This window comes from Protomyctophum parallelum, assembly GCF_964188405.1.
Source record: "Protomyctophum parallelum genome assembly, chromosome: 1".
Lineage (NCBI taxonomy): Eukaryota > Metazoa > Chordata > Actinopteri > Myctophiformes > Myctophidae > Protomyctophum > Protomyctophum parallelum.
This window is the reverse complement of record NC_139697.1, coordinates 63369352-63396239: the sequence shown is the minus strand read 5'-3', so window position 1 is coordinate 63396239 and position 26888 is coordinate 63369352. Positions and strand designations below refer to the sequence as shown.

General features: G+C 40.3%; 1 protein-coding gene across 1 annotated transcript in view; it reads left to right on the top strand.

The window, feature by feature from the left end:
* LOC310874583 (neurexin-2-like) overlaps positions 1-26888 on the top strand; it is a 116874-nt gene that overhangs the window by 18179 nt on the left and 71807 nt on the right. The window contains exons 5-7 of the mRNA XM_083787440.1: positions 3127-3317; positions 5084-5272; positions 5818-5937. Coding sequence (XP_083643566.1) covers positions 3127-3317; positions 5084-5272; positions 5818-5937 — 500 coding nt within the window. The remainder of the gene's footprint in view (positions 1-3126; positions 3318-5083; positions 5273-5817; positions 5938-26888) is intronic.

The following is a 26888-nucleotide window of genomic DNA, read 5'->3' as shown; positions in this document are numbered from 1 at the left end:
ACTGAAACAACAGGACGTGGAGTAAGGCAGTGGAACTGGGCCAACTGGCCAAGTAAAGCACTGCATTGTATTCTGTCATAACAACGTAACATACAATGTGCTTATACAGAAAATCCACTAGAAATTCTGGGCTCTATAACAACATGGCACAATGGATCACAATATTTCATCAAATCTAGTATCTAAATCTAAGGCTGATTCCAAAAAGCCACTGTCTAAATCCTTGCAGTTTTCTGATGTTGCTAATATTGCTATACATCCTATACCACTGGGCAACATCTAAAATGACACAAATGCTGTCCCTGATTGAAGTGGTAAGTAGTAGTATAGTATATTATTACTTTAGATAACGATTATCTCCATTACTTGGGCCTGCCATATATTAAAAAGAAAAACATGTCATAAATGTTTTGTTTATCATAAATAAATAGTTGATATGAATCAGAGAGTGAGAGTGGCCAGAGTGGAAGCAACAGTGATAAACAACAGTTAGTGCCATAGAGGTCCATTATTATTCTTCCTATGACTCAATCCTATTTGTTCACTATTAATGACTTATTCAGTGTGCTGCATATTAAGAACAACAAATGAACAAATGAACAAAAAAAGATTTACTGCCCCTGGCAATTGAACCAATTAATGTGTTTGCAATAAATGTTCTACAAAATATCAACAGCCATCAAATGCTGCTAAAAACAGTGCAATGCAATTAATTGTATAAGATAGAACAAAAAGGATTCAGCCAGACTATACTAGAGCCCCATTGTTCTAAAATGAAAGCGTTTGGAACTATACAGTAGTGTTGGAAACTATTAGTGGAAAGTGTTAATCCTGTATTCTTCTTGTTGTTGTTATCTCTGAGCACACCTAAACAAATTACAAATCAACTCAGATTGGTTTTGGCAATAAATAACTTAATGAAAATATAAACAAATATGAATATTCTTTGTTTACAATAGAAGTATATGGGAGTGTCTTAACTCTTTTTTTCCTCAATACAGTAGTTGTGCTTCTTGCTATATAACAAGAAATTACTTTCTGTTTTAAATCTCCTGATTCTACTTTGTTTTTACTACGCCCTATATGTCAATGGCAAGACAAGTGGCCACTGACCCTGTAATTGTAAAGATTTTGCATCTTTGAACTAATCCATATGATGTGAAATTGTATAGGCTTAATTAATTAAATTAACTTAATTAAAGCCTTAATTATTAGGCCTATATGACCAAAATAAACTAGTACTAGCTGCTTAATTATGTGACATAATCCAGAAAGCGCATACCAGAGCAGATCTGTGATGTGAAAGTGATGGAAAAACAATTCAGAACATATAATATAGTTTACAGGCTGATATTCTCTTTGTAATTTGTTGCGTTGTTTAATTTCATTTAGCCAATTATGGGTATAGTTGCTTTTGTTATAAATTTCAATTTGTTTTAACGTTGACCTCTGAGTGGCATTTACTTTACAAGCTCTTTTCTCCACCGCAATCATCACTTGAAATCTGCAAAGCTCATCCCCCAGGTTCTGTTGTTACGCAGAATGTTCTTGCAGAATTTTAGATGCAGTCATTCTGCCAGGGGTTTTTTGTCCCTTGTTTTGTAATTACTCTTTAGTAAAGGTCCCCCCAGACTTCATTGCCATACAATAAAATCAGTTGAATTGAGGATTCAAATATTTTAAGCCAAATTGTTATGGGGATAGAATTCAGAAATGTCTTTTCTAAGTGCATAATGGCCTCGCCGTGCTTCTTTCTGTAAATGATGTGATTGCCATGTTAAAGCTCCCTGATGAGTTTATAGTCAATCCTAGATTAGTAATAATAGATAAGTATAGCTATGATTCGATGCTGTGATTCTGTGTTTTCTCCTAGAGTGAAATGGTAATGGTTTCCCTGAGATCTCTCTCACTTCCTCTCTCGCCTTCTCTCTCACACAGCTATGTTGTGTCAATAATGAAACGGGCATATTAAAATATATATATATAGTTGTATTCCTTGCAATTCCGTTTCAGAGAGAAAGCGTTTTGAACTAGAGGAAGCAGGCGCAAAAGACACGAGTTACCCACAACGTGTTTAATCCACAGTCAAACTTTCTCCAAGGTTTCAACCACATAATAAGCACTGAGTCAGCAGGCACTGCACTGCTCTGAGTCTGACACAGCTCCCAAACCTCCTGCAGACAACAGAGACTACAGGAGCTGCTCTCAGATCTGCCTCTCTTTCTTTTTGTTTTTGTTTTCATCATAAGATGCTTTCTCAGTTCTCACAGACATTACTACATTTTGATTTTCAAAATGAAAATAAAAAAGATGAAAGATGGGGCAAAAACCAAAGTCAAAACATATTGCTATTTCACTTACTCACAAACTCAATTACCGGTAGCCTACTATAAAGCAGTAGTTCTCAACCAGAGGTCCGGGGACCACCGGTCCAGGTGGTCCCAACCCCAGCTAAATGATGGAGAGTTGGTAACCAAATGGACCCTTATAGATCTTTTTTGTTAAACGTCTGTATTAGTTAATAATAATATACAAGAAGTCTACACAATTGTGACTGGAGCTGACAAAAAGGGACTCATTTCGGGTAGTTTTTCTGTTTTTTACACATTATTAAAGTAGCCTACTTAATGTAAGCTTTCATGTGATGTATCATTCAATCAAATTGTTAAATATATGAAGGAGATATTACAATTTTAAACCGGTTGCACCAAAATAGTAAATACCCAAAGCTGAGAAAAGGCCCTGAGAATGTCGAAGAATTCTTATTTTGATCAATGTCTGCCTGTTATCTCTCCTAATGGTACCAACATCAATACAGCATGGAAATGTGGACATATTATTTCGTTTTGGGTCTATGAGTCTAAATGTCATGAAATGGTGGTCCGTGGCTCAAATGCCAAATAAATAATGGGCCTTGATGTGAAAAGGGTTGAAAACCACTGTTATAAAGGAAAGAGAATATACTTCAAAATAAGCAAAAATTTAGCATGTTTGTGTACTAATGTAAGGATACTTGTGTGTAGAAATAGCATTGCACATTACGCAAATACATTAGTAAATAATTAGTAAAATACTGCTCAGTCCTAATTTGTAATAAATCCATGAATTGTAATGGTTTTGTTGCAGGTACATTCATTATGTCTTCGACTTGGGTAACGGACCGTCACTAATGAAGGGGAACTCTGACAAGCCCCTTAACGACAACCAGTGGCACAATGTGGTGGTTTCACGTGACAACAACAATGTACACATCCTTAAGATTGACTCCCGGACTGTCACCCAACATGCCAACGGAGCCCGCAACCTAGACCTGAAAGGTACTCTAGAATAGTTGCTCTAGTCTAAATCATTATATTTTACAGTAGCTGTCTGTCTCTGTCTGTCTGTCTGTCTCGTAACAAATTAAAGGAATTACTGAGTGCTGAGTGGAATTAACATGCGCTATGGCATGTGGCCCAACTTCAGTCACGGAGACTGCTAATGAATGGTTCAATAGGAAATACTTCAGTAAATGCGTTTGGAAATTGTCGCCGTAAGTGCACATTTGATGTGCGCATTAGTGTGATATGTAAGGAAAGACAGAAGAGCAACTCTTCCTTTGTCCGTGAAGGATGAGTCATCCTTCACGGACAGTGTAGGCCCAGTACAGGCCTGAATGCTTGACCCTGACATTGACTGTTACGCATCTTTTACGCTGTGGGGGAGCCAATTGTCTGAGCACACTGCAAATCAATGCAAAGTCCCTGGCAAAGAGTGATCACCTTTGATGAAACTGTTCCAACGTGATGGGAGTGGTCCAGGAGGACAATGCATAAGATGAGGTATGCTGTGGCCTTCACAATCAGTTGAACACCAACGTGTTAAGAGATCGCTCACTCCACCAACTCCAAAACACCTATCTGTCTGTCATTACATCTATCTACAGTATCTACTCAATTGATCAATTGATCGCACGATCAATTGATCTCTATCTATCTATCCACTGTCTGTGAGGCCATTACTATACTGTAATTCTGTTCTATAGGAGCAAAACTTCATTTTTACCAGCTTGCTAGATGCAGGCCGATATGTATACTGACGGAGCAAGTCGTCACTTTTTGATCATTGGCTGTCCTTTAAGCCAATGGGGACTTTGCCAGACTTTCCCATGCTCTTCAGTGCCTGGACCGACCTGCATTTCTTAATGCCTTTTATTACTTCATTTCACCTCTCTCCTGTACACAGTCAAATTTAGCTTTAAAACAATTGGCAGAAATTAGCTTGAAGAGCTAGCTGGTTAAAATTTACATTCACAGTTAATATTTTGTTTACATTACATTTTGTGCGGCAGATACAAAATAAATGATTGGATCGGCTGCAAAAAATGTTAATTGGGAGTACTTCAACAAGCATGCATTAAAAGGAGGAAGTTCTGCAATGGATACGTCTTTAAATGTGCAAATACGATTCTGATCTTGAGACAGTACACCTTATATATTAATTATTACGTCTGAAAAACGTATTATGTCTGAAAAATTATTATGTATGAAAAACGAATGTAAACCAACATTTTGTTTACTTTTTGTTCTATTTCTTTTTCCTCTACTGTTTTTAGTATTATTTCAACGGCAACTTGATATTACTTTTTCATTTGTGCTTTTCATATTATGCTACTGTGATATTTTATCATAGATTATTTTATTTTTTATTATGTAAAAAGGTGGGCAAAATAAGCTTTATGCTTCAGCCCATACCTTTTTTTTTTTTTTTAAGATATTTTTTTGCGGCTTACGCCTTTTATTGATTTTTGAAGGGACAGACAGTAGGCTGACAGGAAACGGGAGAGAGATGGGGGGATGACATGCAGTAAAGGCCGTGTCGGGTCCGGGAGTCGAACCCGCGGCACACTGCGACTGGATTACCAGTCCGGTGCCCAGACCATTACGCTACGGCCTGGGCCCGCCCATACCTTTTTGGCTAAAATAGTCACTATGTTGACTAAACAATGAAAATTTCTTAACCATTTAGTTTTGTTTTTAAATGACCGAAATAAAGATTCAAACTCAAACAGTGATGATTATACTGCTCCTTATTGTCTCCACAGGGGAGCTGTACGTAGGTGGTGTTGGTAAGGGCATGTATAACAGTCTGCCCAGACTGATCGCGTCCAGAGAGGGATACCAGGGTTGCCTGGCATCTGTTGACATGAACGGGAGGCTCCCAGACCTGCTGGCCGATGCCCTACACAAGGTGGGGCAGGTGGAGCGTGGCTGTGGAGGTGAGACGGGGTCCAGTTCTGGGGGGAGGGTGTTGAACAACAATCTATCAGGAAGGGGTGGAGGGTATGCATTTTCATAATGTGGTTTCTATTAGGGCTGCATGATTATGGAAGGCTAAATGTATGATCATGGTCGGTTAACTATATTGTCAGGGTTATTAATCATAGTTAATAGTCTATTTACTTTACTGTTAGTTTATTTTATTATTATTATACTACAGAAGACATTCTAAGTGAAATGAAATATTCCTTAGTGCTGATGTATCTGTAAAAAAAAATATTACATGTTGAAACTATAACTGAATTATGTGATTGATTCATTCTGCAGGCCTTGTTTCTCATGTGTATTGTTTAGTGCACCCACCATCTGGCCATTTTTCAATTTGCTTTCACCAGCTATTTTTATAAAGTGTTACTTCCACTGCTCATACTGTATAAATACCTACACTGTGCAGGTGTGTAGCTCAGGGCTCGATCCACTTTGAATGCTGCCGCCGCCTCCTCCTTGCCACTCTTCACCTGCTCCTCTTTCCTGCATCACCTATTTTTCACTCCTTCAGGCCCCAGCACCACCTGCACAGAGGACTCTTGCCACCACCAGGGAGTGTGTCTTCAGCTGTGGGAGGGCTTCTCCTGTGACTGCACCATGACCACCTATGGAGGTCCATTCTGCAATGACCGTGAGTACACTGCGTCGTTTTATGTGGACTGCAGTAGCAGAATTGTTATTTGGTTTGATTTTATCTTCATGGTTTCATTTAAGCCTCCCGTTGAGTTGCTGCTTTGGTTGATCAGTTGGTTAGGTGATTTTTTTTGTTTGTTGATCAGCTGATTAAACGATTGCTTGGTTGGACAGTTGGTTGTTTATGTACAGTAGTTGATTGCTTTATTGTCATCTGAAACTACACAATTCAAAAACGGTATAGAAGAAGTGTGTAGACATGCAAGATACTGTCACTCTCTGTGAAGAGACTGTAATTCTTTTAAAATTATTATAGGAAGTGGATATTCCACTACTACTTATCTTAGTATTTTTATCAGTGCGAAAGCTAAAGAACACCCAGTATAGCAGGCACAATACGAAGTCTCTGACAGCATTGAATATATGGTTTGGGAGCTACATCTACCAAAAGGGCAACCTGGGGCTGCCAAGAGGGCCGCCCGCCCTTTCCTACATGACTGAGAGTAAAAAAATAAAGAAAAAGGAAACCCACGTATAGTAAGTTCTATTTTTCGCTGCATAGAAATTGACAAGGCTACCAAACTCCCTTCCTCGCTCTAATCATGACTATACCCTAATCACATAAGAGCTGAATTTTAACAACAAATGGTTGGTACGCAGGACTGTTGAGTGATTTCCAACAAGTGCTTCCAAACTCTAGATGTCTAGATGTCCCGGTGGTAAAGTGATGCATGTGCATAGTACGACTAGAACTAACAATCATGCACCATAAACTGAACTAGTCAAGGATTTGGATTTAGGTAATATTATTCATTCAATTTGATACATTCCAGAAAGACAAACTTCATCATGTGAGATGCAACCATTACGCTGTGATGCTCTGTTGTGTGATGCGTCGGCTATTGAAATATACTATGAGGGATGGTGCAATCTACCATGTTTCCTGATGGTTTGATTCAAATTGATTGTCTTCACAGGCCAGGAGGCAAAGGCTATGTTTTTTGCCTCTTACTCTATAAAGAAGCTCTCTTCTGTCCATAGGGAGTGCAACAAATGCAAAAATCTGAAGCATTTGTCATAGAGCATTTGTCCCCCACAGCTTACTTGTGTCTTCACGGCTGCATCTCACAAATAATGCCTCATTTATTCTTGGTTGTACGCTGGTGTCGCTCACCAAAAATAACAGATCTGCAAGCTGACAACACTGTGCACTCCGTCGGTCAGCTTGTAAGTAAGTAAGTAAATTTTATTTATAAAGCACAAAGTTACAAAGTGCTGTACAATGAACACAATAAAAGCAATCAAAAATTAAAACAGGACAGTACAACAAGCAAATAAGAACACAATCAAGTAAAATCAGGAAAATGTTTCCGAAATAAAAACGTTTTCAACAAACTCTTAAAAATATTTACAGACTCAGCGTTTTTTAAAGTGCAAGGCAGGGCGTTCCATAGGGTAGGTGCAACTACTGCAAAGGCACGGTCACCCATTGTCTTTCGTTTTGTCCCGGGAACCATGAGTAGGCCTTTGCCAGAGGATCGCAGGGATCTCACATTTACCTTGGGGGGCAGAAGATCACAGATGTATGGTGCTTGTAGATTGGCTATTTTTAACTAAGTATAAATCATGCCTAACACAGCCCTAGATAGGCCACCTATTCTGGTAAAGACCTGCCTTGTGTTTTCTGAGTGTTCAGTAGACACAATACTCTCAGAAATGATTAAACAATTTGTTAATGCCCATATCCTAATAATAATAATTGGATGTTTAATACTGTATTATGCAGAGTAGGGCCATTATGCTAATATCCACAATCAATGGGAATGGGAAAAAAACGAAATAAGCAAAAGTCACATATTCTCAGGAATTTGGGGCATTTGGCATTTTAAACACATTTTGTTGATGGAGTCTGAGTAACTCTAGAGTCTAAAAACCCTCGAGAGACAGACAGCAAAAAGATCTCTCTGAATGTTTGATTACATACTGTAGATTAGTATTGGGGAGTAATTAATTACATGTGACTCAGCCATTAGTGATACATTTTGCAGTGGCACATTGCAGAGCAGCTGAGCCATGGAGGCTCACCCACTTAGTGTGCATACCACATAGGCAGAGCTCTGCTACCGTCGTTGTGGCTTTGAATCTAGCTCATGGCCCTGTTTTCCCATGTCTACCACTTTCACCAACCTCCAATCTCTCTCTCCTCTGTCTGTCTCCCTGCTATGCTATCAACAACCGGAAAATAATCTTTAAAAAATATATCACTCTCTCCCTCCCTTTTCTGCTGTATGACTGCAGCATTTTCCGCTTGACAAACATCAGCTTTGAAAGGAAGAGAATGTATACAGTAACACAGAGGGGAAGGGATGACATTTCAACAGCGTTATCTCACTGCTTTCAGTGCAAAGTTGACGTTGCTGCAACATCACCCAGGCTGTCATTTTCTTATCATTGATACTGTATCAAAGCTTTTATTTGACTTCCAGCAGCCGTTCATTTATGACATGCCTTTCCAAATGCAGGTTTATTTAGAAGATCTAGGGCTCCATTTTCGTCGCCGCCGTTACCCGCGACGCGGCCCGCAAGTCAGCCACTGCCCGAAAATTACGAGTATATAGGAGCTTGCTCTGTACCTTAATGGTATTTTGGTCCAGCGTCACCCGATATCTATTATGCCGAAACCGGTATTTGCGCCTAGAGGTGTGGTCATGGGTGTGTTGACACGCTTTCCCCTAAATTGCTATTTTGGTCACACACATTTGGGAAGGCGCATATACCAAATGAAAGCCGAATTTCGTTGTTTACAAAGTACTTTGAAATTTAAAAAATGAGCGAGATCTGAGCGAGTTGTGACTTAATGAAAAGATGTGTTCTTGGCTCTGCGCGGGGTGGAAATAAAATAAAAAAACGAGGGGGAAACACCCCTTCCCCACTGCTAAATCCCCAAATAGTGTATTTAGAATGCTCGAACGAAAATGGAGCCCCTACTGTATGGCGCAAGGTGGTGCATGGTCCAAAATGACTCCTATTTTGCTAGTTAGAGAGTCGATAACGTGGGCAAATGTTGAATTAACCACTTAAACACTCTATAGGGCATAGCAGTTCCACCGATCCAGAGTCTTTTAATTTTTCCCATAGAGATTTCCAAAAATGTTTAGTTTAAGCCTAGAATCAAGCCAACCAGGCTCCTGGTGAATCATGACCATAAAACAGGCAAATAACAGGCAAATAAGCAGCAACTCTACTCAGTCTCTCTCGCGTGACTGAAATACTCACCCTATCTCTAAGGGAGATGCCAGCCACCCGTCGGAGAAAACTCATTTTGGCCACTTGTATTCGCGACTTTATTCTTTCGGTCATGACCCACACTTCATGACCATAGGTGAGAGTAGGAACAAAAATTGCTCAACAGTGCAATACAGCGACTGCAATACCGGCCCTGCCATTCCGATTCTCAGGCTCCCCTCACTCGTGAACAAGACCCTGAGATACTTAAACTCATTCACTTGGGGTAATGTCTCATTCCCTACTTGGACTGCACAATCCATCGGTTTCCTGCTGAGAACCATGGCCGCAAATACTCCCAGACCTTCTCCAGGAGTAAGAGTATAGATCTGATCAGTTGTTCCGCGGCCAGGACGGAATCCACATTGATCAGGTCACTCTTGGATAAGATATTTTAATCTCTCTCAATGAGTATTACTTACAGTAGGCCTACTTGGTAAAATAAAGGATATGATATGATGATGGACTACTCTGCCGTGCTCAGCTCCTCGCAGCCCTGAAAAGCCCTGCATGGCCATTGGCCAACATGGCCCCGGCACTTGATAATGGAAATGAGGTTATAGAGGGCTGAGCCCTCATTTTCAATGGTGCCAGAATGACAAAGTTTACACACAATAAAAACTGTTGCAGTGAGAATGACAAATTATCACATGATACCCGTACTGTACAACACAAATCAGCAAGCAATATTTAAAATCATAGATTTAAACTGTCCCAAAGATATAAGCGAGTCCAATCTGAGTAGCAATTGAAGAATATTCCATGTTTGAGGGTCATTAACCGTTTGACCGTCGGCAATGACACTTTGATACACATATGCGTCTCCTCATGCCAAACAACTTTCAAGTTCTGACTTTTGACCTCTAGATCACCCGCCATTTTGAATTATATGAAAAACAGTTATAATGTATCTCTCTTCTACACGTGAACTTTGGACCTATACGGACAAAAAACCGCAGTACATTTTTGTTTGTTTTTTTGTTTGAAAAAATAAGTTTTTATGAGCCAATGAAAATTGCTGGTTTGTGAGAATTTTTCTTCTGCCTCTAATACCTACATGCAGCGTAATTTGCTTATGACACTTTACAGTATGGTTGAGGGTCATGCCAAATAGCACTGAAAGTGTACAAAGAGAAGTTTGTACGTGAAAACACACTGTAGTAATGGATAAAGACATCCTCAAAACCAGTTGTTACTGAAAATACTGAATGATGTTACTGTTTAGAATGAGTCAACTGACTGTCTGCATAGCTCAGTTGGTAGAGCTCTCACCTTTGGAGCACAGGGTCACTGGTTCAAATCCGGGTAGCGACGACTCATCCTGGGATTCTTATTTGTGCATATTGTTCTTTTGCGTATCGTCTTCTTTATTGGTCCTGCCTTATCGCTATATTTATTATTATTGTTATTATTATTAGTATATTATTATATACTAAACCACAAACACCCTGCAGGCCAGGCAGTCAAGACCCAACCGAATTCTCTTTATGTTTCTACTGCCATGTCATTTGAGGACCCACCACATTCAGAGTGGCTGCAATACTCTACTCTATGTTGATTTCTCTACTGTTGTGAAATGAAATGTATTACTGTCATATGTATTATCGTAGTATCATTACCTTACCTATTCCAAGCAGCCGTTAGTAGAAAAGAATGTGCTTCATTGTTTATGGGACTATTAATGAAATGTAACACTTGCACTTCAGATACAATAGACTTCAGAAAGCATCTAAAGGAATCGGAAAGCCTTTTTTGCTCCTATAGTGCTCTTGCAAATGAAGTCATACCGTATGTGGTGGGTATGCTGCAGACATCTGTATAAATAATTTGGTCCGCCAATGCCCTCCAAATAATGCTGTTCATTGCCACATTTTCTGCAACATTTCTGTGGACTAAAGAAATATGGAAATTGCAATGATCTAGTTAACCTCCATGATTACATTATTATTACTTTGAAACTGTCATTACCAGCTTGTGTTTAAGAAATATATAGAGGTGCGTGCATGCATGTGTGTGCGTGTCCATAATGCTAAACTATTTCTGGCAACAGATTTCACATTTCTGACAACAAATAGAACCATTACTGTCATCACAGAAGCTATGTGTGGAAGAAAAAAGCTCTGCAGGGTATGACTTGTTTGTCTGTGTGACACATTCTGGGACTGTAGGCTGCGCCTGCGACAGAACAACATGCATGCCTGCCTTCTCATCATGAACCCTTTTAATCAGCCTTGCAAATCCTATCTTATTGTAATACTGGTTCTGGACCAAATGCTAGTGCCAGTCATATAAGCAGAGTCAATATAATATACCTTTTTGTTATTTTTTTATTGCCTCCACCAGGCCGAAGGCATGGGGAGAGTGTGTGTGTGTGTGTGTGTGTGTGTGTGTGTGTGTGTGTGTGTGTGTGTGTGTGTGTGTGTGTGTGTGTGTGTGTGTGTGTGTGTGTGTGTGTGTGTGTGTGTGTGTGTGTGTGTGTGTGTGTGTGTGTGTGTGTGTGTGTGTGTGTGTGTGTGTGTGTGTGTGTGTGTGTGTGTGCGCACGCGCGTGTCCATCTGTGTACATATAATCTCCGGCACCGTTAACCTGAACGATGAACCTCTGCCCCAAATCCAGAACGGCCTGTTATAGCGCCACCAGGAGGCTGACTTTTGTAAATCACATTTTTTTATATTACTCCTCCAGATTACTCCTCCAGATCCAATATTTCATATTCCATCCTAATTGGCTAACATTGGCTTTCAAAGTTTGCAGGATTGGCCCGTTTTGAACAAAAAGCCTCAAATCATGAACGCACGGTGGATTTTTGCAAAAACACTTTTTTGTAACAAAATGCCTCAAATCATCCAATTGCCATCCAAGGCGTAAGAAGAAATGGCACCCTCACATTGGCCTATTATAGCGCCACCAGGAGGCCACAACCTGACCTGGCCTGGTGGAGACCTGTGCCCCGAGGTAGCCTGGTTAATAAACCAGACCGAATCAGCCGTTGGCAAATGTCCGTGCGATATTAGTCTGGTTTATTAACCAGGCTAGCCCAGAGGGGCATTAACTCTGGTGTCATTATTTTGGGCAGCATATACGATGTGTTATGAGCTTGTAGATCTGCTATTTTTTGCCATTTTTGACAATGGCAAAAATAGCAAATCTACAGTACGAGCTCATACTACACCATGATGGGACAGCTTGTAGATGACTATTTCAGCCATGCTGCAGCATTGCACGATGAAGGGCTTAAGTGGTTAAAGTAAATACTTCATTGACTTGTTTAAATCGCTTTACCAGCAAGTTCAGCCATGCAAGTTGTGCCTGTAGCCCCTCTGCGCTAAGATAACATTGACATGCAGCTGTTCCTGCTTACGTATGTGTCGCCTTCATTTCTTTTGGTGGTGAAAATCAAATGTTAAAAGACCTGAATGAAATTCTAACAAGCGTTCCATCTTGCTTGCTCTTTGAAGTTTGAAGTATGTTCTTGTTGAACTGCGAACTGCAATCGGCAGTACAAAATATGCTACGTGTATAGGAGTTTTTTAAAGTTAAATACAATTATTGTTCACTGAACCTCAGATCTCCCGAAAATCCTAAACCACACATTGAATTGGCACTGGGTTTTTTCCCCCCGTGAAAATATGTGAGGGCCGGCAGTGCCCCAGGAGGTAGAGTGGCTGCTTGAGAGTCAGGTCCCAGCTCCTGGTTTGATCCCCGACTCCCCCTTGGGTTAATGTCGAAGTGTCCGTGAGCACAACACTGAACCTCACCGCTGAGCAGGTTGGTGTCTTGCATTTGTTGCTGCTGTGTGTGTGAATGTAATGCACATTGTAAAGCGCTTTGGATGAAGGCACTGTATAAATGCAACATTTTAGGCTATTTAGTAATTACCATTCTGCATTTGCCTAAATGTAAAGAAGAGAAAAAAGATCATCCGATTTTTGTTATAGTTGAACTTTTGAGGACTTCCTCAAATTCACTATGCTTTGACCTTCCTTTCAGGTGGTGTCTTTCCAGATTACCACTACTGTATATCCCAAAGGCCACCAGCAGGATTAGCTAGGGAGAGCGTTATTAAACTATTTTAAGAAGGGATCTAAATGAGAAAAAATAAGCTCTCGCCCCGGGACCGTGGCTTCTGAGAGCAGAGTGCTATTCTAGTCACATTGAGACCTGCTAGAATTAAAAAGGTTCTTCTGACACATCTCCAGGCCCAACACAACCAATGTCATATCGTCTTTGTCGGGCGCAAACCTTGTATGTCCAAAATGGTTATTTTTCATGAAATGGAAAAAATGTGTTCCAATGTAGTTATTTAGTCATGGGAGCTTAAATATTTTCATTGGTTAAATCTTCATAAAACCTTTTCACTTAAAACAAGTGTCACAATTTTACCTGTTGTGAGCTTCAGATTGGCTATTTATGCTACTTTTGCACGACACTGTCATAGACAAAGTGGGACATTAATTTACGATAAAACATACATAGTTTAAATAATATCTCCATATTATGGAGATACAGGTTTCTGCCCGACAACGACGGCATGGGAAATAAAACACTACTTATAGTTATATGGTCAATGGCCATAAAATATGTTTTAATGTGATAAAGAGGTTGTGCTATATTCAGCATTTTCCAGGGTTCTTTGTGCTCAAGGTTCTTATTCCTACAGTATGCCTCACCACCTACCTAATTGATTTAGTGTGTGTGTGTGTGTGTGTGTGTGTGTGTGTGTGTGTGTGTGTGTGTGTGTGTGTGTGTGTGTGTGTGTGTGTGTGTGTGTGTGTGTGTGTGTGTGTGTGTGTGTGTGTGTGTGTGTGTGTGTGTGTGTGTGTGTGTGTGTGTGTGTGTGTGTGCGTGCGTGCGTGCGTGCGTGCGCGCGCGTGCGTGCGTGCAGGTTTTTGTACCTTCTGCACATTTCTGTGTTTATAATTTGATATTCCGATAGGCGATATGCCTACATGTTTCTGTGTTACTGCCTGTTTCTCTGTCCACCTCTGATCCCAATTGTACAACACCAATTGTTTAAAAAAATCAACTGTCTGACACACTGGTACTGTAAATGTACTTTCCTAGCTGCTATCTACATTTTGGATTTTAGCCAGGTGCTTTTATCCAAAGAGACTATTGTAGCCAAGACAACTGAAGAATGCTTCAATGACTAAATTGCCTAAATTACTGACAGTCAAAAGTAATTTCTTTGAGGTCAGAACCATTGTCTAATAATGTCTATATGGATAATGTTCCCATTATCCTAGAAAGTGCTGAGCTGCATTATAGATTAGATTGCTCTGCTTTATACAGTAAATATGGCTCTTCGAACTGTATCCAATTTTCCCATATCCAGTTTTTAAGACCATGCTCGGATGCTCCCACAGAGATGGGCTCCATATCTTGTTTTCATCAATTCTCAATGAAAGATAACATCTTGTTTGTTTTCTCTCTTACGATCTCACTATCTGTTCCTGGAATGTTCACGCTTTTAGCTTTTTGATGTAGTCAGAAGTGATGATGTTGATGTTGTTGTAATGTTTACTCGATTGACAGAATAGTAGTAAACCCAAACAGAATAATTCTGTTCACGCTTTTAGCTTTTTGATGTAGTCAGAAGTGATGATGTTGATGTTGTTGTAATGTTTACTCGATTGACAGAATAGTAGTAAACCCAAACAGAATAATTGAAGGCACGATTGTTACAAGAGTATGATACTTAATGTCATCACTTTTGGTTTTGTTCCCAGTGTTATTATTGCTCGAGATCCTTGATATTGTTCTACCTCAGTGTCAGAGCTGTCGTTCGATCGATGCCTATTACATAGCTGAGATTTATCTTTGCAACATTATCCCGAGGCTATAGACTGAGTCATTAGCGGGCTCCATCAAACTCAAATAACATTAAAACTCAAGATATATGTATTTACCTGCCTCTTCTTAATGCTCTCACTAAGTAACTGGCTCATGTACTCAATAAGTGTACTTATTGCCCCTGTAACCCATTGGCAGTAACTATGGGAAGATAAATGTAGGCCTAAATAAAATACTGTGGTAAACTGACCTTGTCCAGGGATGCATACACCTCATCCCTAGTATTGTTGTTATTGTTGTTCAATTTCCATGCTAATATTCTGAATTTTGAGTTTATTCATTTATTCAATGATTTCCACACAGCAGGGATTTGCATATGTACAGTACATAAACCGCTTAACCTAAGTAATACTCCAAAAATAAGAGCTGTTGTTTATAACCCTGCACACACACAACAATGTGAGCCTACTGTACCGTCCCTCTCTGCTAGCTTTGTTCATTGTAAAAGGCTGTCTGTTGCCTGATACAGTACTACCCCAAAACTGGAGGGTCGCAGAGTCAATCCCCACAACAGCCAGTAGGTTCATCCTGTAGTAATGCCAGTGAGAAACGACACTACAACACCCTTTAATCTAAAAAAGTAACCTGCCTTTTAAAACCAATGGGTACCTAATTTATAGGCAGAGTTAAAGGTAGGGGGTTTGTTCCAAAGGAACACAGCTGGCAGTGTTCACAGTCATAATGGGAGGTCGGCAGGGGATGGTGTGCTTAATAATAAACTGTATTTCTATTTTTTATGGCACCTTTCACAAGAATATAGCAAGAACAAAACAAAGGTGGTACATATTTGGGCAGCAATCAGCTTGGTATGAAGGTGCAAAACAATGAAGTGCCTTACAAACAATTAAACGAGGGAGCAGGGAACGGAACTTGCATGGGGAGATAACGTGAACCTCCACGTGTATTACACTCCTGGTGAAACTGCTCGCTGTCAGGTGAGTCACGTCTGGCAAGTCATCGGAGGAGACATATGGTTGTCTACTCCACACCCTCCCCTGTGGAACAGTGGAGGTTGGCAGGGACCACAGTAGACAGAAGGGCAACTTTAGCATGACTAAATTGTTTTGGAAAAAAAGCCTATATTTAACGTCATCACATGACCATGCCGCTCAACAAAGACTTCAGCTGACTACTGAGTTTCAGCTGAAAGCCCAGTTGAAAATCAATTATTTTGCGATGAGGTACACTCTTAGTGCCACTCTCTGCTCACTCTGTCCTCAAGAGCCTGTTTCCTCTTTAGGAGCAAAGTTTGTGTAATGTGATCGACATCACATGGTGGAGTCTCCTGGTGGAAACTCAATTCTCAGACAAAGTACGTCAGTCCACCACTTGAATTCAATCCTCTTCAGATAAGTGGATTGTATAGTGTGTATTGTGTGCGTGTGTACCAGTACGTGCACGACTGCACATGCACCTACAAATGTGCAGCTAGGGGACTGACACCAAACACACACACTCGCGCGCGTGCGTATATTCATGTGATCACATGCATATGTGTATATTAAACACATGCATGTATTTATACTGTACACACACGTTATTTATATTTTAATTATTCACATGAGGTAAGAGCATAATATGCCAGCATTACAATACTTGCATTAGACAGTGCTTGCACTTTGATTGAAGTGAGCATTTCCTCGCCCACAAACAAATCTGTTCATTAGCGGAGCTACCAAATACCACCACTCCAGATCTTTTGGAAACTTTGGTTGAAGTGTCACAGGTAGAAATAATTTAATGCGTTGCAAGCCAGTACAAGCCCTGCAGATAGATGGAGGCAATGTTAAACAGATTGGAAAATACAAGGCGTTGAAGATGTGATACCCTGGTGATCTTTTAGGTCTGGTATTTTCTGAACATAAAGTAGGCTGCAGTCTTCACGCACTGACAGCTGGAGGCAGACTGTAATATTGTACCAATGTCACGCTAAGTCAGAGGCCTGAGTTGATACATTAACCAGTTCTTAACTAGTGTTTCTCGATCAATAGGTCAGAACCCCAAATTGGGTCACAAGGGTATGTTCCTTGTATTTCCCATTTTACAGTTTCTTGTAGCTCTGGTCCATAGCCTAATGCACTTTGCTGCCGTTACTTAGGTTCGGTCCACAGCTTGGTACTCAGGAGGGAGAAGAGTCTTGGCTACTTTTAGTGTTGGCAAGGTTGTCTTAGGGACTGTGTGTGTGTGTGTGTGTGTGTGTGTGTGTGTGTGTGTGTGTGTGTGTGTGTGTGTGTGTGTGTGTGTGTGTGTGTGTGTGTGTGTGTGTGTGTGTGTGTGTGTGTGTGTGTGTGTGTGTGTGTGTGTGTGTCATAATCAATTTCAGTGGCCAGAAGACTAGAAAAACTGCTATGCTGTCCATTTATCATAACAGTTAGTAAAAGATCTTGAGTTTTTCTACTGCTGTAGAGTCATCCAATGTATGTAACTCCTCTCTCTTTAAATCTAAAATTAAACCTGGTTTACCATTACCAGTCTGGCACATACTTGTGGTAATATATCTCTCTGTTTTATGTATTTACCTTTAGTTATTGATCTCAAGAGTACACTGCTGCAGCTGTCTGCACTGCAGAAGTCAACAGATATTTTTATTCAGAGTGAGTCATAGGCACAGAACAACTATGGACTGTATACAGGTGTGACATAGATGCTACGAGCTTTCTTTTTAAAGGTTTTGTTCATCCTCTAAATAATTGTCACAACACCAGCTTAGAGGGAGCACAAACAACCAGGGGATTGATGCAAACAATAACTATTAACCTGAAGAAATGGGAGACAAATAATATAAATAATAACAAAAATGGTTGGAGAAGATTGTTGCTGACAGAAAAAATCGGGAGAATGAAGAGTATTTTATTTGTCACTCCCTCATACAGGTACAAGCAACGAAATGTGCCTCTCGATCCCCACTAGCACTTCTGGAGTGTCACTCTGCATGATCACTAGCATGATCTGATCCTTATTAAGCGAGATGGGAATTAATGAATGGCTAAACTGTGGGGTGGCCTTGCCAGTTGCACTCTCCACTGGAAGCAGCTGTTTAACAAGAGGCAAGATTCATTCCCAACCTGTGGGCCGTGAGGACATTGCAAGTGGGCCCCCAAATAATACGCAAAACACTAAGATTTCAATGATAATATAACAAAGTCATGGAAAATTTGTTTTCATTATGATACTGATAAATGCTGTAGTACCTTTTTATAGATTATGTTAGTTTCTCAGATTTCTTTCCTATAGGGAATTGTATTGTGAAATAAAATATTTTTTTGGTTTTGTTTTTATTAATGCATGCAAACTCATTATGGGTACAAGTTGAAAGAGTGGACAGGGCGAGGGCACAGTGGCTGGAGTGAGATTGAGCCATAGAGAGCAAAGGGCCGGTGGAGGGGCCTGCAATATAGACAAAGAGGAGTTCACAGTTTGTATGGAGTAAGATGGATCAATTCCATATCACCTGTAACATATTAGGATAATTAGGGCTTTGAATCTTTGGGTGTCCCACGATTCCATTACGATTCTTGGGGTCACGATTCGATTCAAAATCTTTTTATTTCTTTTTTCAATTCAACTCTATTCTCGATTAAAAAACGATGTATTTATATATATATATATATAATTCCTTCTTTTTTCCCCAAAAGTACATTTCAGCAGGATCTACTAATTGAAACTTTTCTTTTATGGCTTTGAATGGCTTAGTTCTGGTCCCTATCCATATTCTGATCTCAGATAGTACAAGATACATTGTGGGAGCAGTATGGTTTTGTATGGATTGACCTTTAAATTCCTTATTATTGGTGGTTTATATGGTTGGACTCCTGGGAGCTGGCGTCCATTGTTGTTGAGGATCAGCTTAATGCCCAAAATGTGAAATGCAAATGACATAATGAGGTATTGATTCATCTTTTTTATCGTACGCTGCAGTGATCTCATCTCTGCTTATCCAATTCCTCCTCGTGTGGGCATTCTTTATTACAAGATAAAGGATAAACAAGCCCAAGTTAATTGACCCGGGGAAATGTGTTTTCGCAAAGTAGGACCGTAATGTTCTATTGTGTTGAAACAGGCCTTTTATTAGACATCCTGGTGGCTGACAGCCACTTACAGGTACATTCACCCGATATTAAAGCTGCACAATGTATCATTATCGTATCGTTATCGAGGTATGATAATGCGCAATATCAGTATCGCAAAAAGGCAACAATATCGCAATATAGATATATTGTCAATAAATGTATATATCGTCAATAATTGATTCTGTTGTATTGTATACCCTCTTCAACTCCTGTCTGAGCAAATTTAAGGGGTGCTTTTATAATTGGGCTGTCAGTTAGATTAGCTGGTTGCACAAGCACTTGCGGGTAAGAAATTGAAACGCATGCACCAACTGACACACAAGGATGTGATTTCAAATGACCTTTTTGCCTTTCTATTGATTTCCATGTTTGCAATACTCTTTGTGCTGAAATGTAATTGCAGTACTCTGCTTGTGTTCACTTTACAGCAGTTGATATGCTCCGCCAGCAGTATCAACTATGGGTTAATAAATAGTTGATGTCTCTCCAATGTTATTTGCTCTATCAGAGCAGTAGCCAGACTAGCCACTTACAGTAATAGGCTTTTGTGTGTAGGTGACACGTTGATATTATAGACCAAGACTGAATAGAGGAACATTTTGTGAACTGAGGAAAATATGCAGGTTGCAGTGTTTTTACTGTATGATATGGCTGAAATGAGCTTGGAGTGTAGTTGGTACAGTATGTCCAGGACTGCTCTATAGTCTAGAAAGTACCTGCTTTTTGATATGAAAGAAGAGTATGGTAATATATACACAATACAGTAGTTACCCACTCTAACGTGATTACTGGTTTGTGGAAGACTTGTAAGCCTTATGGGTCTAGCATTGAATTGCATTGAAATATGAGCAGCCACCTGCTGCACCAATATATTGCTTGCAGCAGATATTCAAAATGAGAGGCAAAGAATGGCTCGTACTGATAAAAGTAGATGAAATATACATCAGTAGAAAGTGCTCTGAAAAAGGCATAATGTGGGAGCTATCTATCTCTCTCTTTCAATCTGTCTCTCTCATTCTGTGTGTCAGCGCAATGAGTGAATCCCCTGCTGTGGTACAGCAAATGAATAATAATAAAGGTAAGGGATTATCCTAAACGGTGCAGCCTAATATATCAGCTCAAAACAGCCTCAGTCAGAGGACAGACTGAAGCAGCTTCTGGCAGGTTCAAATGCTCAAAACAGAGAAAAGTAGAAGCTTGCAAGCTTGTAGATCGTTTATTTTTCTTCTTTAAAAAAAAAAATATATAACTAGAGGTTCGGCTACATGGCTCTCACATCTAGAGTTCGGGACGCTACGCGGCCCTCACACCTACGTCGCACTGCCGATCCGACCACTATGTCCGAGTCATAGTGTTGGGGTTTTTTGTCAGAGTTAGATTTCTCATTTTCTGCCTGAACCCCACCCGGACCGAGCCTGATTTTATATATATTTAAAAAAAAATACGAATTTGTTATATCTGTCCAAAATAGCATGATGGAAACGTTGAACTTTGCGAATGGGGACTGGACATATAACTGCATCACTTCAGAGGAATTAAAGGTATATTCAGTGATTTCACTCAAAAGACCTTAGGTTTCGTTTTTGGCTGGGACCTAAGCCTTTCATCCAATCAGGATAGAGAGCCAAAAACGAAACCTAAGGTTTTTTGACCCCCAGGGGTTAACTGGGGACAGGGAGGAACTCCTTATATGGTCAGCACACTCTATAGTAGAGAGGATTATCACAACAAAACAAAAAAATAAGTGATATTTGAATTAAGTGAAATCACTGAATATACCTTTAAGGGGAGCTGCTACTTCAGACTCAGAGATGTTTAGGTGTCTCGCCCCTGGAATCCATTAGAATGGTGGAAATGGAAGATTATTTCTGCGACTATAGGTCCGTTCTCTCTCACTCACTCGGTATAAACCCTTTGTCAAGTCCCGCCCGTGGTTGTGCCCCTCTTCGTACCCATTGGTTGCCGTCTCTTGGTTGGACAAAAATCCTTTCCCTCCATCCACTACCATTGAAATAATGTGTTTTTCAGTTGCTTCGTATTGATATTCTGTGCGGGTGACTGGGCATATCATGTTTATTTTTTTTCCAAAAATGATGTTTTAACAAATTCAACATAAGGCGGAACCAGGGCGGAACAAGGCAGAAAGAGCCTGCTGGTTAGTCAGTCAGGGACCAATCAGAAGGTTGACAAAGGGCCATATAGTGGCTTTCTCTCTCTCTCTCTCTCTCTCTCTCTCTCTCTCTCTCTCTCTCACTGTTTCACTCAGGCTTTTTCGGGTTTTCGGGCCTAACATTATGGTAATTGTTAGGGTTGTACCTGTCTGTCTCATTTGTGCCCATAATATGAAGATGTCTGTCTTCCTGTGACCCTTTTTATGGAGATATGGAGATATCTGTATCTGGTTGGATCGGCGGTTCTGGACAACTGGATTTCCTACTACTCCTTTCTGCTGCGTGTACCAAGTTTGAAGTCGGTTGGTCGCATATGCACATGACCATAGACCAATTACCTGTTTACAAACATTGAGATTGGACGCACAGGTGACTGTTTCATGTAATCAATTCCCAACAGATCCCTCAAATGTGTTGTTTAGGGGAGCGCTGCTTTCAGTCCATTCCATCTTCTCTTGTGTTTGCTAGTGAGGTGCACCCTGGCGTAGCGAGACATCTACTTCATTATGCAATGGTATTGCGTGCTGAGAACAGCTGATAAACAAGCTCACATCACAGCATCTGTAAGTTTGATCTGATGCATTGTCCTATGCACAGATGTGTGTGTGTTTGTAGCACAGAATGTGATGATTATATTGGCTGAGCACGCAATGTGATGTATGATGATGTATGATGATAAGAGCACCCCTCACTTCACACAAGTGTGCTTTGACCACTTTTACATTGCATCTTATGAGCGGTGGGGTTCATGTGGTGCCGACCTGTGCTTGCATTTGCATACTGGTTCTTATCAGTGTGACGTCATCTGATAAGGGCTGTGTGTGTGTGTGTGTGTGTGTGTGTGGTGGTCCCTTATTGGCTGTAACTAAGGTACGTTTCAAGGTAGATATAAGGTCAATAACGGGTCTAAAGGATTTAGAACAGCAGTTGTAATAGACATTAGTTAGTAGCAGGAATACAAAACAACTCACCCCGGGCGTATAGCCGGCGGAACAGCGCAGCCTGGTATTCCTGAAGTAATCTAAGTAAATTATGCTTAAACGGTTAAACCTAACCTTATTCCTAACCTTAACCTCAGTAAAACTGTGCCTATTCCTAAACTTAACCCCGGTAAAACTATATACCTAACCCTAAACTTATTTCTAACCTTATTCTCAGTAAAACTAAATAAAGAATACAAGAACCGCTGCACCGAGCTGTCGGTGTGAGGTCGGCGGAAAAAAGCTGGGGCGAGATGGAATTGGGGCGACCGTACCTGTTACCAGTAGCCAGAGATGGGCAGTATTTGAAATACATGTATTTGAAATACGTATTTGAAATACTTTTTTGTATTTTGTAATTTGTATTTCGCTGGGATGGAAGAAATGAGATGTATTTTGTATTTAAATAAAAATTTTGACCCAGTATTTGTATTTTGTATCTAAATACATTTTCAATATATTTTTCCCATCAGAGATGGGCAGTATTTGAAATACATGTATTTGAAATACGTATTTGAAATACTTTTTTGTATTTTGTAATTTGTATTTCGATGGGGATGGAAGATGTATTTTGTATTTAGATACATTTTTTGACCCAGTATTTGTATTTTGTATCAAAATACATTTTCAATGCATTTTGCCCATCTCTGCCAGTAGCTGTACTTGCGCTGCACTTGCTTTGGCATTTCTAGTTATTTAATTTTTTTAAGCAACATTGTTGCATTTCTTTTGTGTGCATATTTTGGAAGATGTTTGTCTCTATTTTCTAAATCTGCCAGTTGTCAAATCTGACAGACAGATGCCAGGTTGAAAGTCTAATATTGTACTTGGTCATATACGATGGTGTTGCACATAAATGGCGAAAATAGACGCTCACAACACAAGACATTGTGAGATCATAGATTGGCAATCTTTGCTGTTTCTTTGTGCAGGTTGAAAGTGGTTAAGCCAATACATTGTGTGAAAGTGGGGCCATAGGCTGTCAGTGGGAGTTTGCAATAAGGAGTGAGCACCAGTGATACTTCATGCTAAGGACAAGGCTGTGAAATTGTGTCAAGTTGCCACAGTCTCTTCTCTCTGTCTAATTAGAGAGAACTACAGATTTCTGTCCTCAAGATAATGTCCAGTTTTGTGACTGACTGACATTGTGCCCTTAAGGGCCCTAATAGCAAGTATTCACTGGCCATCCGTCCCTCTACTCACTTTGTATTGATTTCTTCAGTTGAAAATGTTTGCCACACTTCACTTCACTATCAGCCAAAGCATACATTTTAGACTTTAACCCGTTTAGACCTGAGGACGCATGTCACCTTATAGCTTTTAACCACTTTAACCATTATTTTAAACTTTAGCTGTTGAAATATAACAGATCTATAACGAGCTCATAAAATGAGTGCAAATCTTTGAATATATATTCGTTCACAGCAAACATTTTTAACTCATATCTTTGCTTCTGGGAGGTCCCTGAAACACCATATTTTGAGATGGGGGTCCGCGGCCAATTTCATAACATTTTCGGGGTCCTTGACATTAAATAGTTTGAGAACCACTGATATAGAAACATAGGTTTTTCAGAAAACTGTCATGATTTAGAAGACATCTATAGAATCTGGTGTCATGTCTTAATGGATTAATTCATATAGCAAACAGTCCCTGCCATTCTCCTACGCCTGTCCCTCTGCACAGATAGCGGTACATGGAGGGGTTGGGGTTTTGCACTCAGACCACGCAGCAGCCCAGAGCTCCGATGAATGCAGCCTCCTCCCAGGAGGCTGGGGCTTCCTGGCCCTCACTGCAGGAGCTGTGTAAGGGGAGAAGGGTTACATTCAGTTTACATCATAAAGGCTGGAAGTACAGAGGCACACACAAGTCTCAAGACACTTTTATACAAAGGCCTCGCAATTGTGGCTTAAAGAAGATCCAACATGTGTGTTTGGGTGTCTTATTAGTCGGTAGCAGCACGGTTACTGTGGTTACCGCCATGTGAGATCATGTGGGCCTATACAGTACATCATCATCATGATAAAAGGCCGCTCACTTCACATGGGTGTGATTTTTACATGGCATGCCAGCATTCTGGGATCAGAGGCAGTTGTTATAATATAGTACAGGGGTTCTCAATGTTTTTGGCTGGGGACCCCTGGAAATGCTTTGGCCATGTCTCGCGACCCCCGCCCCGCCCCGCCCCACCACCAATACAAACTGACTGCAAAAATAACCTTAATAATAGAGAAAATATATCATAAATGAATACTGAAACCAGATATAATCATTAAGGAAAGTTTATGCATGCACCACGTAGGCTACTATGTAAACTCTTAATTTCCATTTTCCAGCCATTCAGTTTTCTTTGTTTTTATAATTTGACTATAATGACGTAGCAAGACTGGGGGCGCATACATTGTGCTATTTTCGTGCTCGGACACATGTAGCCAGCCAGCCAGGCAGGGACACAGCCAGGCAGGGACATACATACCTGTCTATAGGAGTGGTTGCACCACTCAAAACATAAACATGGTAAAATGACATCAAGCAAATAAGAAAAGAAAAAACAGGGAATAGACATAGGTTAAGACATACAGTAGGTTAAGACACATGTGTGGCCGATTAAGATTCAACTGTGGCTTCCGTGTGCGGTTAGGGTTTGGGCTAAGCCTTAGCCTAGGGTGTCGGACTATTGCGTGTCGGACTCACGGACTGTTAGTACATCGGAGTCGGAGCAAAGATATGCACCCGCAAGTAGAAATAACATCTCAGGTAGACTATTGAAGCATTTCCCAGCATGCTAAAGTCGTTTTAACCAGTTTAACCATGCAGAATTTACAAAACTCACTTCATAATGTATTCCACTTTCTCCATTTACCTCACACATTTAATCTTTCTCTCCCTCTCTCCCTCTCTCTCTCACACACACACACACACACACACACACACACACACACACACACACACACACCTTGACACAGAACAGCTGTTGGTAGGCACAGCCTAGAACCTCAATGCACCCCATACATTTCTGTACCTTTCATACGGAACAGCGAGGCGGTATAATAACTGTTGAATGAATGTTGTATTCCTGCCTTGAACAGCCTGTGTTACTTTCTTTCTGCCTGCCTCCCCAGCCTCATAATGGTAAATGGTAAATGGTGCATTTATACAGTATAGCGCCTTTATCCAAGGCGCTTCATGTTAGTGACATCATAAATGCAAGTATACAGTTTGAGTGTCCCTGGCTTTTTTATTTGTATTAATTGATGTATTGATTTATTTATTGTACTGTATCCCACATGGGATTACCAGCAGAAACATGAATTAAAACGAAAACATAAACGTTCCAGCGTACTGTATATGCAGCCAGCATACCAGCATCTCATCACCATACCATTCAAGACACATACAGTACATGATCATGTAGACATGCACATAGAATAAAGTTAATAAAATTAAAGTTAATCTATTAGGCCATCTGATCAATACAGTAGGTCTGAGATAATAAAAAATGTGTGAAGTGAGGGGCGCGCTTATCATCGTACATCATCATACATCTTATTCCAGCCAATTAGAATTTGCATCTTCACCTTCGTCTTCAATGTTTGTGTCACGCAATGTATGTGTTTACACAAACACTCAAAATTGTCCATTCATTGTCAATGGGATTTAATGATTGTGTTCGGACAAAGTTTGTGCTAGCACATACACCAAAAGCTGGACGTAGGAGTGGATATCGCCCCTCAAAAAAAGCAATAGGGTCTGCTGTATTATTCACAGAAGTTCTATATGTTTTCAAAATCACATTAGAAAATAAAACTCTGTTTTATGTCAAAACTTGACTTACAGTACCTGCCTTTGTGCAACTGCAACCCAACAATCCATTCAGTGTATCTGGCATATGGGGCAGTTACTATTCTCATATTCAAGTACAATAATATTAGCCAGGTTAAAGTGGCATTTTGAAGCTTTAAACAATGTTTAGAAAAAAATCCCCAACCCCCCAGCTTCCCCACAACCCTCATCACGTCCAGTAGAAACAATGAGATGTCTGCATCTCACCACTTTCTGAATTCTGTTCCTATGTTTTTACTTTTCTTCTTTCCTATGTCCAGCTTTGAGGGTTTGTGTTTACACAAACATTGAATGCCATTGACAATGAATGGCCAGCTTTGAGGGTTTGTGTAAACACAAACATTGAAGACAAAGTAAATTCCCATAGACAGTTTGAGGATTTGTGTAAACACAAACAGTGAAGACGAAGGTAAACTTCCCTCTAGTCTAGGCAGCCTCGTTGTGGCTTTTAAAAGGTTAGGTATGGTGGTTCAATCGTTGTAGAGAGGATGACAGTTTCTGCAATGGGAACAGAATTTCAAAGGGCCAAACTTGAGCCTTTCATTCAAGAAATGCCCACTTATTACTAACCTGACTCCATCTGGAATCATTGTAGCCCAATGAATTTTTCAAGATACTTGGCAGGTGATTGGCAACTCCCGTCCGTAGCTGATTGGTCTGAGTCGCGGCCGGCTCGGTTCATCAATACTCCGTGAGTGATCCCAGACGGAAGTTGTGTTCGGAACTCGTGAATCAATACCGCCACCA